General features: G+C 34.1%; 1 protein-coding gene across 1 annotated transcript in view; it reads right to left on the bottom strand.

Annotated features, from left to right (window-relative positions):
• Positions 1 to 5442, bottom strand: part of LOC117177895 (insulin-like growth factor-binding protein complex acid labile subunit) — a 93307-nt gene extending 87865 nt beyond the window's left edge. The window contains exon 1 of the mRNA XM_033368966.1: positions 4315 to 5442. Coding sequence (XP_033224857.1) covers positions 4315 to 4709 — 395 coding nt within the window. The 5' untranslated portion in view covers positions 4710 to 5442. The remainder of the gene's footprint in view (positions 1 to 4314) is intronic.
• Between the last annotated feature and the right edge of the window lie 9248 nt (positions 5443 to 14690).

Genomic DNA, 14690 nt, shown 5'->3' on the forward strand with positions numbered 1-14690 from the left:
CTGAATTCATTTAAAACTAGTTTTAACCAACAAAAACGCGAAATTACCACGATCTCTTGTCAAAACTAGTTTTAACTAGTCAAAAGGCGAAGTAATCAACTTCTTTTCACAGAAAATCTTCGAGATATTATTGATCTGAAGTTGGATAAAGACGCTGGAAACAATTGAAAACTAAAATTATCGGACAGCAGATAATTCTTATCACAAGGCGGATAAAAATTATCCACCGTAGGATAATTGTAGCTTTCAATTGTTTGCAGCTTTTTTATCCAACTTTCGATTCATAATATCTCGGGGATTTACTGTGTTCTAAATACTTGGAGATTTTTTTTATTCCATCTTATTTCATGTTTTACCTAAAAATTCCAGTTCAAACTAGATTCACCCAGTTGTGCTTTTGAAAGAATTAGTTTTACTGGTTTTACCTGTAGTGTTCAGTGTGGTTCGAGAAGTGACAATTTTCTCTGACCAGTCACTGCAAACTCAGTATTTCGGGGTTTCACTGAATCGTGCAAGTAAAACAAGTTCTTTCAAAAGCACATTTGGGCGAATTTGGTTTTAATTGATATTTTCAGATGAAACACGAAATCAGATGGAATTTAACATTTCTTCGGGTTTCCAAAAAAGGACTTCGTTACTCCGCGTTTAGTCTAGTTAAAATTAGTTTTTTCAAATGCTCCTGCTATTTTCGCATTTTAAAAAGTTAAAACTATGAATTACAGCTTTGATGACAAAAATCAAAGCGTGAGTTCTATTAGAAAGAGCTTAAACGCGTTTTTCGTAGGTCTTCTTAAAAATAAAAGTTGGGAGTTACTTTAAGTTCGCAGTTGGCCGGAAAGTGGAATTTTCTGTTTTATTTTTTGAAAGAATTATTACGATTGAAACAGAAACTACACGTCTTATTAAAATATAGCATAAAGTAAATTTGTAGACCTTTTTGAGGTAAATAATTGTTCATGTTTCTCGAATGAGCAATTTCGCTTTTTAAAGTTTTTTTTTCGTATTTCGTAAAGATTTCCTGGAAGACAGAATTTTTAATGTTTGAAAAAGATTGTTCACCTTCATAAATTGTGCAAAAGTTCAATGCGATTCACTGCGTTTTTCAAAAGTTACCTTGCCGAAAGGATACTACAGACAGAGAGGTAGACATATACCCTCGTAACAATCGTATTGTCTAATTCTAGGGCCCCTTAAACAGAGATTTGTCGACTAATTTTTGGTAATTCTAAACTGATGTATGAGTGACATAATAATGAAGAGTAGCAATTACCTTTTAGTATTCCATTGTTTCGATAGTTTTAATGCCGATTTAAAAGTTAAGACAATTTTTTAAAAATAATTTATTTTAAAACACCCCTTTCGAATGCATTCTGCCTCTTCATTCTGAATATTATGTCAATAACAGAAACTTTTGTTTGGAAATCATCTTTTATGGCTTGCACACATATCGCAAAATTACAAGTGTCTATAGAAAATATTTTTTTTTTCAAAATCAATGCAGGTCAAGCAACAAATCAAGTCTGCAAAAAAGTCTGGTTGATTAGGTATCCGGAGTCCGTTTTTCGCTATCAGGTCAGGTGTCCGAGATAAATAATTCTGCCATTTTGAGCAATTTTCGACAAAAAATTTTCATTTTATTTATATAAATACCAAAAATAAAAAACAAAGTGTGGAGGAACTGATCATGTCCAATGCTCTCTCTGGGATATCGGAATATAAAAAATGAATTTTGAACGTTATTCGAACGCCCATGTTATGGTAATTTTTCAGAAGAACCGCGATAATTTGCCTGCAATCGTCACTTTTTCGTTTACCATAGAAGTTTCAAACGTCGCTCTTGAATGATGCCCATGCTGCCATTTCTGTGGCCGATAAACATTTGATAAAGTTGTCATCGTTTATCAATTTTCGAATATCTGGCCAGAACAAAAATTTCCTCTTTGATTTACCCGCAGAAAATGTTAGTTATCAGCTTGATCAGATACTGGAATATCAGATACTTAAAACTTTCTAAGAAGGACTTTATTGTTTACTAGTGTTTGTGTTCGAAATATTTGGAACATGGCTTCAATAATCAGGGGATACAATATCTTTCGCTTGAAAGTGGGGAAGCCCCTGGTCACTTGTGGTTGACTCTGAACGAAGCGACACTTTGACGTAACTATATTGCAATCCGGTCATTTATTGTTGTGAGAATAAAGTGTGGTTTCAATACATCAACTAGTGAACGTCACTGATTAAATCGGTGACGGAATTCCACTCAGTGAGCAAGTGAGCAAGTGAGAACCAGTGAGATTTTACTAAAAATCAGTCCGTTTTCACTGTTTTATTTCAAGAAAGCAATGCTACGAACATCCGAAATCTCCAAAATTTGACCTGATGGCGGAAAATGATCGACGGCTTTGAATTCAGCGCATTTTTACTTAGATATTTTTAATTTATATATACCACTGCTAAAATATTATGCTCTAAATATGATCTAAATTGAATGGATTATAAATTAACATATGCTACATAGACTCCAGCCTAGGGCAACAAAGTTGGGGAGGGGGCGGCAAAATTTGATAACTACATGTCTCACTGGGGATTCAAGATCGAATAGTTAATTTCTGTTAGCCTAAGAGCGACAAATTTCTGTTATCCTAGGGGCTGAAAATACCTAAATCCGCCACTGTAATTGTTAACAAATACTTCGTAAGGGATAAGCGTAAAGCCATTAAAGAGGCATGTGTAATTCTACACAGCCTGGACTCGAAAAACAAGCAATCTTTGAGATATGATTAATTTTTTTCAATTGAATTTTTCACTCAAACTACCAAAGATATTTTAATGTTTTTTCTTTAAAATGAAATATTTCTTCAAGAACTATCCAAATTTTATGTAATTTATTCCTGACTTCAGCAGAAGGCTGAAAACCTAAAAAAAAATTCCCAAAAGAATTGAACAGTTTTATGTTTTCAATTTTCGTGAAACAAATTGATTCTTTATTTTCGAATTTAATAAAAGTAAAACTTTTCGTGTGTGATCCTATCAAGTAAGACTCCTGAGTATTTATGCCAAGGTTTTACTTAACATTTTTTTCTATTTCCTAGACATAATAAGTACTCGTTTAGAAGAAAATTTTTATTTGCAGGAGGAAAATATAGTCGATCGTAGGAAGTGTTATATTTCTGTTTAGTATCAGTAGAACTTTGAAAAAATCTTCAATTATCCTATAATTTCCACACTAAGAATAAAAGTTTCATTGGTAGTTTCTTATAAAAGCGTTTCCCATATAATGCAAAAATGAAGCAATCATTTTGGTCTCAGAAGATGTAGAACATAATCATTGATTCTTTGATATGATTCTTTAAGGCCATAGCTAGACAACATTTCGGGAGAGGTGGTTGCAGCGACATACAAGAAAGTATATTTATATTAAGTATATGTATCAAGAATTTTGGGAGGAGGGGCAATCAAACCTGTTGATCTCTCACGTGGTTATGGCCTTATTTTTTATACACATATCTCCAAAATTAATTATTTTTGAGAGACCATGAATTTATGTATAGTATCCAGTCAGAACTGGATCCAGAACCCCCTCTTTATCGGCTGCCTTTTGGGATGATTTGTAGTTATACTTTACATTATATTTATATTTACTTTTTCAGAGTATTTTCAAAGATAATTTAACTAAATTCAAATTGGTTTGAACCAAATTCAATACAATTTAAAGAAATACAAAGGAATGTGATAGAAATAAACGAAATTAAATATACGTAAGTAATATTCAACTAAGAAGTCAGCCAAAAATTAATGAATTGAATTGAATTAGAGGTTAATTCAACGAATTCCAGCACTCAGCAAACGATTTTGATGAATCAATACCAATTTTTGTTGTCTCAACCATAGAATGTTTTGGTTCGTGAAGTATTTGATTGATTTAACCCAAATGTCTGTTTGGGTAAATCACATATTTTATTGAATCAAACAAAATTTGTTTGACTCAACCAAATTTTCAGGCGCAACAAGAAAACAGTTTCGTTTGATCAAACAATAATTTTTTGTGAGTGTGAGTGGAATTCAATATTGTTTTGTCCAATTGAAAATTATTTAAGGGGATTCTATGTAAATCAGTAGAATTCGCCGTTACTCAATATATAATCAAACATATGAATGATAATATAATGGATATAATGGAATGAAGTAGAACTCATGGAACTTTATAAGAATTGAAATGAATGAAATGTCAGTTTAACTCATTTTCAAAGAACCTTGCCAAGAATAAAACTATTTTTGTCCTCAACTGATTAATGGGGTTTACGTGGTACTCACATGAGATGATCATGATTAAGATCCAGCCTCGAGATCGACATCCTCAGTTCCTTGAAGTCGTGCCTCGAAATATCCCGAAGTTGAGAGTGAGACACCCTTAAGGTGATTTGCTGTTCGGGGGTAAATTTGCCGCGAAGCGCTTCCGCGACTTGATCAAAGGACTCCATACGTTCACAAACAACCTCGATCCGTTCCACGTGAACATGCGTATTTCCATTTGCATTGTTCCCGTTACCATTGGAACTAGGGTTAATAATTGGCGCTTCTTGGCGACAGGTACAAGGGCTAATTTCTCTCCTCACAGCACAATGTAGGCTCGAGCTGGCCGCCAACCCCAGCAGCGTGTACAGTAATCCAGACATGGTTCTACTATTGCTGTGGACTCTAATCACCATCTAGACGCCAAATATCCATGAGCGATGATCCCCGATAGACCATGCGCACCCCCTTTCCTCCTCTCTTTTTAATCCACTACCCCCTTTTCTCCTCTCTTTTTGATCCAACACACAATTTATATCACTTCTTATCGAACAATCTCCCTTGCGATTGATCTCGCGCGAGTCAGCGTAGAGCGAAAAGGGTCGCGCGAGTCGCTCCGATTGGTCCCACTAGTACAACTTACTCAGAAACCAGCATTTTATATTTTCTCAAGGCACATAAGAAAAATTGAAAATGGGAAATATTTCAAATAAAAATGATTATGTTTGCATTTAGGAAGATTTAGTCGATTTTAGACATATATCAATTGATGGGGATTTATCATTAATACATTGGGGGTCACGAACATGTAAAGAAACTTAATTGTAAATCCGCATCTTTTTTGGCATCACTGCACAGACTTACACTGACACTTAATCACTTGGGATGATTTATATAAAAGAACTGTTCTGTTTCAGAGAACTATTGCTATTGATTTCTTGTATTGATGCGACTGGGTTTCGCGGTATTGGGGATCGTAGAAAAGCGTCGCTAAGATGGGAAAAACTGCGACTGGATACTTCGAGAATCGGAACGGTTGTGCTGCCGAGAGATTGAACTTTTCTTTCTATTTTTCTTGAATTGATCAACGCACGTATCGACGAGTCGGAGTGTCTCGACGAATTATCGCGATCGGCCTTCCTCTTGGCGCCACGGACGCGGCAACGACATTAAGTCGCCACCCGCAGCGCGAGACTTACTTATAGTGTCGACGCGGCGCCGCGCCGCAGGGAGGGCTTTTCATGCAGTACACGGCAACATCCAGTACTGACTTTCATTCTTCGCTTCTCTCTTTTACCTATTCTAATAAGGAGATCAGGACATTAAGAATTCATCACCCACAGTAAATTCCGCGAAGTGTTCTTTTTTATTATAAATCGGATTAAAAAGTCGAAAACAGCGAATGGCAAAAAATGTTCACTTAGTCTAATTATACTCAAAAGTAACATCTTACATTTACCGTTACTTTTACAAATGAATATACTAACGGGTTATCATTAGCGTTACATATGAAAAGTTATGCCGTACTTTGATTTTACTTTTATTTAAGTAACTCGAGAAAAACGTGTTCCTGATTTCGCATGGGACGCTAGTTCCATTTTCGTAAACAAAAAGGACATACAAAAAAAAGAGGATTTCGTGCATTGTTTTTGCTGATCTGAAAATTGTCAAGCTAAAATCGCACGAAAATCCTAAGATTTTTCTCGGTGTAACACTTGTAAAAATGTAACTGAATACTGAAGTCAGCGCAATTCTTTTCTTAACTTAAGCTGTTGATTGAAATTCTAATTTGAAATTCTAATTGCCAAATGTTTAAAAAAGTGGTAAAAAAGTACAAACATTTTGTTCAAATTTAAATAAAAATTTGTAAATGACATTATAAAGAAGAAAGTTTTTACCGCAACGTGTATTGAAATTTATCTAATTTTTTGGGCCAACCATCTCAATTTCAAAAAATTTTCCTTCATAAAATTTTAGAACGCCTACCTATAGCTTACACTACCATAAGTTTACTAGAATTAGGACAAGCTACTCCAGTTATGTCTTCCCAGGGCCAGTCATCCTAAGATATCCCATTCATTTTGGGCAATAATTTGGGTTAAGGCCTTATTATATTTCCTTTCCCAATTAAAAAATAATACAACTCTCAGGCTATGATTACACTTGATAAGTCTTTTCAGGAAATTTTGATGTTTCTTGGCAACACTGAATAGAACTTCCAGTGGCCCATGTGAGATGCGGTCTATCTTCAAAAATGCATATAATGCTAGAACGACTCTTAATAGGAAACCACTTCACAACTTGAAAAAGATGTTCCATACTTCGAGATACCATATCCATTAGACATGTCTTCCTTAAACAAGTCATTCCACACAGAAAAAAATTATTTTATTAGTCACAGGATTTTCAGTTAGAATAGCGATAGTATAGCTTTTCTGCAAAGCCTATTGTGTTTTCTGTAGAGTTTAGAGAATTTTCAGTATTTTTACAAGTTTATGAATTAGAACATTTAAATTCCTGTAAGCTTAGCAGATTTTTTTTTTGCATGCAGGACATCCCATCTCCATCCCTTTCAAAAGGCTAAGCCTTCCTGGTAAATCTACTCCCATGAAAGCAAGTTAAAGTTTACCTTTTAAAGATAAACTGGAGCATTTCTTTATTTCCGAGCCTTCCTAGGAAATCACTGCCAAGATGACAAAAAATGCGAGTCTTCGAAACAATCTTGGACCTGCAGGTCTTTCTGGGATCTGTATTCCTCAGACATCTTTTCTCAAAGGCAAAGCCCTCTTGGGAAACCTATCCTAGAGAAAGAAAGTTGAAGTCTACCGTCAAAAGGCAAATTGGGACTTCCTTGTCTTGCAAGGAAATCCCTTCTCAACTTGAAAAAGACGTGGGATGATTCGATGTACGATTGGACAGGTGTTCGTAGGACATCCTATCCGAAGAGCCTGTATTCCCCTGTCCTCCTTTGCCAGCAATAATAACATTCAGCTTAAGGCATGATTGATTATCTATTCTCGATAAAAAGGCATTTAGATTCTTGGGTTCTGGTTAGATTAGAAAAGTCATTTCCTGGCTTCAAAACACCATGTGAGGCTTCAAAGTTGCACTGGAAAGACGTTCCTGGGCAAATATTCTCAGGAAATGACTTCTTACCTTCAAAAAGACATGTGATACTTCGCGGCACCAATGGAAAAATCTTCCCCTTTCCAACTCTCCCTTTTTAAGCTAGAAAGAATTTCCCTGGGAACATTAACCCCGGAAAGAACAGCCCAGATGTGTCTCGAATCATCACATGTCTTTTTCAAGTTGTGAAGCCTTTTTGCTTTGATTTATTATCAATGATTGTTCGAGTCCTAAATCCCACTACTCATAAAGTAGTCATTACCACCGAGGTAATGCTGCCTCCTTGCCTCTTGACAATGACTTTGCACCTACTTCTTTGCCGGGTCATGCTATTGAGAGATTTAAAAAACGGGTTGTTATTTTCTTTAAAATTATAATAATATGAGACGTCCCGCAAAGAAAGGGCCTACTTAGTTGGTATGGCATTACATACAGGGGCATATAGTCAGATAAATTCCCGACAACGTAGGCCCAAGTAGAATCCTCTAGGCTGAAAAACGAATCGCCAGGGCACTTTTGAAGTTGGATCTTTAAAAACCTGCTTTTCGAGGAAAAAGCATTTAAAAGTGGCCAATTTCATAAGCGCATGTGCTAAATTTTGTATTTAAACATAAAATTAACCCACCTTCGGTCACTTCCAATAAATGAGTATAATAACAGAAGATACAGTACAGATTGAAGTATAATGTGCAATCGAAAATATAATCACATATATTAATATCATAACATTTCTAGTAAGTAAAAATGACAAAATAAATCAATAATAAATTACGAAAATTAATATTCAGTGATTTTCTTGAAAAACTTTTGGAAGTCGAAGTTTCAAGTAGTACAGTCCTTTTAAGAAAGTCTGAGCATAACCTTCCATTACTACTGAATCGAGAAGAGTGGTGAAAAAATTATCTTGAACACAGCTAATGTAAATCTAATCCCACTTTCTTGTGCCGAATTTCTTTAAATTTAATATTTCAAATTAAATATCACAATTTATAAAAAGATGTATTTATTATCATTCTTATTTTTTTATTGAAAAAGATTATGTTCCAGTTTATTTTTCTAAGAAAGGATGCATTTTTAAATATTTAACTTCAAGTATATCTACTTTCAACGTAACATACACAAAGCCAAAATAAAACAATTTTAATAATCGGAGAGCTGAGAACGGATCCTATTCAATTAAACTTTTTTTAAACAAAACATTAAAGACAGATCTATTCGATTTATTTTATTCAGAAAATTTCAATTTTTTTTTAATAAGGAGAACTTACAGGTTACTAAAGTAGAATTGCGCCTTAGCACTTAGACTTAGGAGCGTGTAAATTCAAATGCTTGAAAACTTGCTGGATATTTACAATCAATTTATAGTTATAAAATAGCAACAACCAGCAAGTTACTGAACAAAACGTGTCCTTCAAGTCCATGGCATTAGATATTCATGCAGCTCTAGAAAAAACGATCTAAAGTAGATCTGTTATCATTGATCATTCCAGCCACGGATGTGTTGAACAGTTTGCATTATCGCATAATTTGAACGGATGTAGGCATATGGGTCTATCCATCTGAAGCCTTATTTCTTGAATCACGTTTATACTAACATTATAGACGTTGAAAAACGATAAACCAGGACACACGTATAAAATCACACGTGCTGTGAAGTGAACCGGATGAAAACACGAAATGGGATAAGCGAAAAAAAAGTATTTAAGTAAAAAAAACATTAAACACAAAAGACAGACATTTGTGCGGATTCGAGATTGATGATTGATTGATAGTATGACAGACGGTCACGAATGTGGCTTCAAGTCTGATCTCTCTAACTACACGCATAACACATGAAGAGTATGTTTGTACTGATAAGGAGAGCGTTGCTCAACTTTAATTGACCTTTGCTTGGCTACTTGGGAACCAGCAGAAAAAAATACGAGATAATTCACTTGATGGGTTAAATCAGTCAATATACCATAACGTGGTATAAATTCTTCTTAAAAACATATTTTGGAAAGACCCATGGAGGAATTTGCCACTGACTCTGCACTGCATAAGACTATGTAGAGTACTGGCCTGGTACTGGGAAAATCCATGATGATAACTATATTTCTTTTTCCTTGCACTCCAATGGCACAGAACTGGCGCAGTACCAGGTCAGTCACAGTATTGGCTTGTAGTGCAATTGTGAGTCATTATTGGGACAATTGCAATAAAAGGTACAGGCTACCGTTCACACTACGAGCTTGGTACCAGGCCAGTAGTTATCATTAGAGGTTTACCAGTATTGGGATGGTACAATAATTTCCCCCTTGGAAGCACAAGGTGGTTCTAGATTTTAATAGTTTATAAATAAGTGTTTAAAAATTTTTTAAATTTATTACTCAAATGCATCCTTTTTTTGATTATAACTATATAGGGGGTTTTGAAAAAAGTCAAAAAGTTTTTGAATATTATTCTCCATCAGAACAGTAAGTCGTAGAGAAAAATTCTTTAAACAAAATTTTATAGATCATTATCTACATATTATCGTATGCAGTCGCTGTGCTTTAACCACCGCACTTCCCGTGCAGCCCCTTTTACTCCTACTTGCGGTGTGACGTTCGCACATTTGCTATCCGCCGCCGGACCTACATGAAACTTTACGCCCGCTACATTAAACTTTACATCCGCTATATTTAAATTTATATCCGATGGAAAAAATTATATTTATCTTTGAAAAAATTGCATTGCTGTCCCATATAGTCTACCTTCTGCTAAGTACGCTATTTCTTCCTTTCACTTATAATTCAAAAATTTCAAGAACACCAAAAATTCCTTATCTGCTTCACTTGCTTGTTTTCAAGGAGGGTAGGATAAAAAGTATAGTGTGTATCAAGGGCGTAAGGCTATTTTTCCTTATATACGCCCTTGATACACAATGTACTATTTCTGACCAGAAATTTTTGTAATGCTCAGTTTTAGAAAAAAACTTATTCAAGCACTTTTGACATCATAAAATAATTTGATATTGAAGAAATTCTTTGTAAAGTTCTTTAAAATAGCTACGATTCTAACGGGAAATTTTACAGTTTAAAGAACTTTTTATTTTTGGTTGATGATTTTCAAAGACTAATTGTGAAATGGTTTAATTTTTACACTTGAATTTTTACAATTTCAGTTATGAAGTGACTAACTTTATAACTACTAGTTAATTCAGAACTTATGTAATTTAAATATTTACAATATCGTAATTTATTGTTCAATTAAAGCCTGTCAGCGTGTCACTTTCCACTTTCAGAAAAGAATTTAAAACTCAATAGTTATAGATTAAAATATAAATTGTTTGGTGTTCAAAAATGATCAAAACTGCATAATTTAGAAACCAAAGCCTTTATAGTAAATTTTTATTTTGCACTTCTAAAAATTAAATAATTTTCAGTCGAAACTTGATTATAAATTAGACGATTTAATTGACGAGTTATTTGTTATTTGTATTCTTATATGGGCTTCATATATTTATTTCAAATTAAAAGAATTATTAGTTGTTTAAATTTTAAATGTTAAGTAAGTTAAGTTACAGTATTATAAAGGAACGCCATTCATAATAATTTTATTATTATTATTTCAGAGCAATAAATATCTAATAATATCAGATTTGAAATGTTTAAATTTGCACAATTTTACATTGAGCTTTTTAAATTTAACAAATGTCAATATACAATTTCCAATTAGAATCCTTCATAGTCAAATATTTTTTAATTAAAGGCTCTAAAAATGCAATTAAATCAGTTCAAAAATTTATGAGCTGAACATTTTAAACTACTAACATCTGAAATGGAATATTTTTAAATCGAATTTTTCAGAATCATAATACGTATATTTTATATAAAAATGGAAGGAACTATTTTATAAGGCGTTCAAATCACAAGAATTTTTAGATTTGAAAGTGCAATATTTTTTGGTTCAAATTCAAATAATTCGAAATGTTGCTATTAAAAATTAAATCCTCTTTATAGTTGAATGATTATAAATTACATTAAAACTCGAATGGACAGAGATTGATATTTCTAGAATTGGACAATATTAAAATCGCTTCAAGTTTTATATTTTTGAATATAAGAATCAAAAACTTTTTGCTTTGAAATTTAAATTGTTCGAAATTGTTTTCCAATTGTTATTACTAATTTTTTTCGAAGCTCTAGAAGTTTTAAAATCAAACTGTTTTCACCATTTTACTTTATTCTTTTAGAAAGAAGAAGAGGTGGATGAACCGATCAATGCAACACTTTAGGATTTCAGATTTGGTGTAGAACTACAAGCTTCTGCTGCTACTGCTTTTATGAATCTCGGCCATGTAACCAGACACGAACTTACTTGACTGACACATCCAAATCTATCCTAGGCGGAAAAATTATACATAGTTTGTATATAGTATGAAGTTTTATATAGAATATTCATTTCTTTCATACAAAAAATGTATAAAACAAATGAATATTATATATAATATTCATTTCTATCCAGGTGTGCTTAATCCTTCTCCTACTCTACCATATGTGACGTGCACCGAAGTAAGGGGGCTTACTTTAAAAAAATCGAAATCGAGGTTTTTACACCTTTCGATAGTTCTTAAGTTGCTCTTTTGAATAAAACCATTGGAAAAAATTTCCGACCGTCATTATTGCTAATATTTGAGTTGTTAGGTGAAGAGTTAGGTGAAGAGCGCCCGAGAAATCGGGCGCTTACTTGAGAGCTCGAGATTTCGTGAAACGCCTCCCACCACTTACCACTATATCTACGCGTTTCATCTATGCTCCGTCCGTGAGCCGCATCAACGACCTATCTATTTCTGTGAGAATGTAGTAGTAAGTGGAGAGGGAAGATTTCGTGAGTCTTCCTTCTCTCTTAAAAGTCGCTTCTATCGAGTCGACTTTGACCGCTCGCCCTGAAAAATCTCACTTTTCAGAGTAAGCCCCCTTTCTTCTGCGCACGTCTCATATGCTTCTTTTTTAGATAATGTTATCCATTTTTTTTAGGAAATTTGTAGCCCCGCCCGTGCAGAAATTGCCCAACTTATTCCCAAGTTCCGATCTAGGCCCGATCGGATTTTCCACATGTGGCCGCAAGGGGGCAGATGGTATGGCTCGCGTCAGAGTTCGGAATCACAGAATTGTTGGTGAGATTTCTTATATCCGCAATGACACTTGTTAAATCACACCCCACGTGCCCCACGTGCATTAGTCAAACAAAAATCATTCCAAAAGAATATTAAGAAAATTCAAAAATATTTATAATTTACATTCATTTGTGTGTTTGTGTGACAGCTGCAAATTTGATAATTTTTTGTCAAAGCATAATAGTTTTTTTGCGAAATGCAAACTCTTATCGACAAATTCAAGCAATACAAACAGATAATGTAATGTAGAATATTGAAAATGAGCTATAATATATAATGATATATAATGTAGAATATCGAAAAATTAAAGTTTTGTAAAATAAAAAGTTGAAATAATTTAATTTTAAAACTTTTGAAATTTTACCGATTATAGAAATAAAAAAATAAAGGCGCCATATCTGGACCAAATCGGGCCCCATTTTGGATGCCCAGATCTGGGCCCTGTCGGACAGGGCGTTTCATTTACGGTCTAGTTCTGGATAGATTACCCTATCGGGCCAACATTTTTCCCGATCGGTGCCCCACTAAAATTTCTGCACGGGCGGGCTGACAACCTTATACTTCCGGTCGGGTCAGTCCGCCGTACTTTTTCCATGTGCCATATATCCCTCAGGATCCCCCTTATACCACAGAACCACTCCTAACCCACAGGACTCCCAATCCCTTTTGTCCCTCATTATCTCATGGGACCCATATATCACTCGAGATCCCCGTTATCTAAAGGGAGCGTCTCTGCCACTATCAATTATGACTTTTGTAATTTTTCGGTTTAAATAATTTTATCATCGTACAACATTCCTGACACACCTAGTGACAAATTTAGGAAGGTTTCACTACCGAGATACTCTCTCGGTGATGTTGAAACATCATAAATTAGTCAAGTGACTTGACAAAAAAAACCCGATTACACAAACTTGTAATCAAGCGGAATTATTATTTTTTATATTGCGATGGAGTTCATTTAAACTCATTCAAATTAGTCAAGAAAAATACTGAATAGTATTTTGGACTCCTGCAACGTTAGGTGTTTTTTCCACGCTCTCCTCATCTCCTTTTGATGCTTTGTTAACAGTTCTTATAATTAAACGCGATTAATTTTTTGTGGTGCAAAGAAGCGCACTTATGGCACTTCAAAATGAGTGAAAAGAACCAAACAAAAAAAATTAGTGCTCTAGTGGTGTGAAACGTGATAACACTCCACCCTCCTTTTCCCACAACGATATCAGTAAATTTAAGTATAGTCAAAGTAGGGTTTCTTCAAGAATAGTTGCAAGTCGCAATTTTATTTATTAATGAAAAGGGCTCTTCTGGCCGGTATGGAGTTATGTATAGGGGCATATAGCCGGACAAGTTTCCGGAATTTTTGGCCCAAAATGAATCCTCTATGTTGAAAAATGAGTTACCAGGGTAGTTTAGGAGTTGGAGCTTCTGGATATGAGTATAATCCCAATTAATCCACTATAAATTTACTCATATTTTTTTATTAACAAAAAATTTAAAAAACGAGATATTTTTTCAAGACGTTTTTGTGAGTTGTTTCTTTAGGCGACGATATACAGAAAATGTGTAGGATATTATTCATAAAAATTAAAACAAGCGTCGAAGCCTCTGTGACTGAGAGCTTCAAAGTTACACATTTATTAATTAACGAAATGAGTTCTTCTATTACATCTTAATCGTAATTTTAATTATTGTAAAAAATGGTGATCTTATTTCACATATTAAGTGCTTCAATTCAATAGAACAAGGTATTAAAAGAAAAAAAAATTATTGAACAAATGTTTGTGGTGATTTGGCATTTGCTTAATTACCTGAGGGATTGTGTTTCGTCCAAAAATGTCAAAAAAATAGGGAACCTTATTAGCAGTACTTCTAATTTGAGTGCAATCGACTTTGTCCGTGGTTCGATGGAGTGCATTTAAAATTGTATCGAATTATTCATATGTATATATATTGAAAATTCTATACAATATATAATTAATATAAAATGTAACACCTACAGGTATGGAGGCTGCTGCAAACATCTTCGTAAATAAATAGACGGATTATACTGTGCTTCATCAAACTCCACCCATCGAAAATGCTCTTGGCCAATCAGTTTTATATAGAAAAAGACAGGTTTACCTATCAA

This window comes from Belonocnema kinseyi, chromosome 8 (genome assembly GCF_010883055.1).
Source record: "Belonocnema kinseyi isolate 2016_QV_RU_SX_M_011 chromosome 8, B_treatae_v1, whole genome shotgun sequence".
Lineage (NCBI taxonomy): Eukaryota > Metazoa > Arthropoda > Insecta > Hymenoptera > Cynipidae > Belonocnema > Belonocnema kinseyi.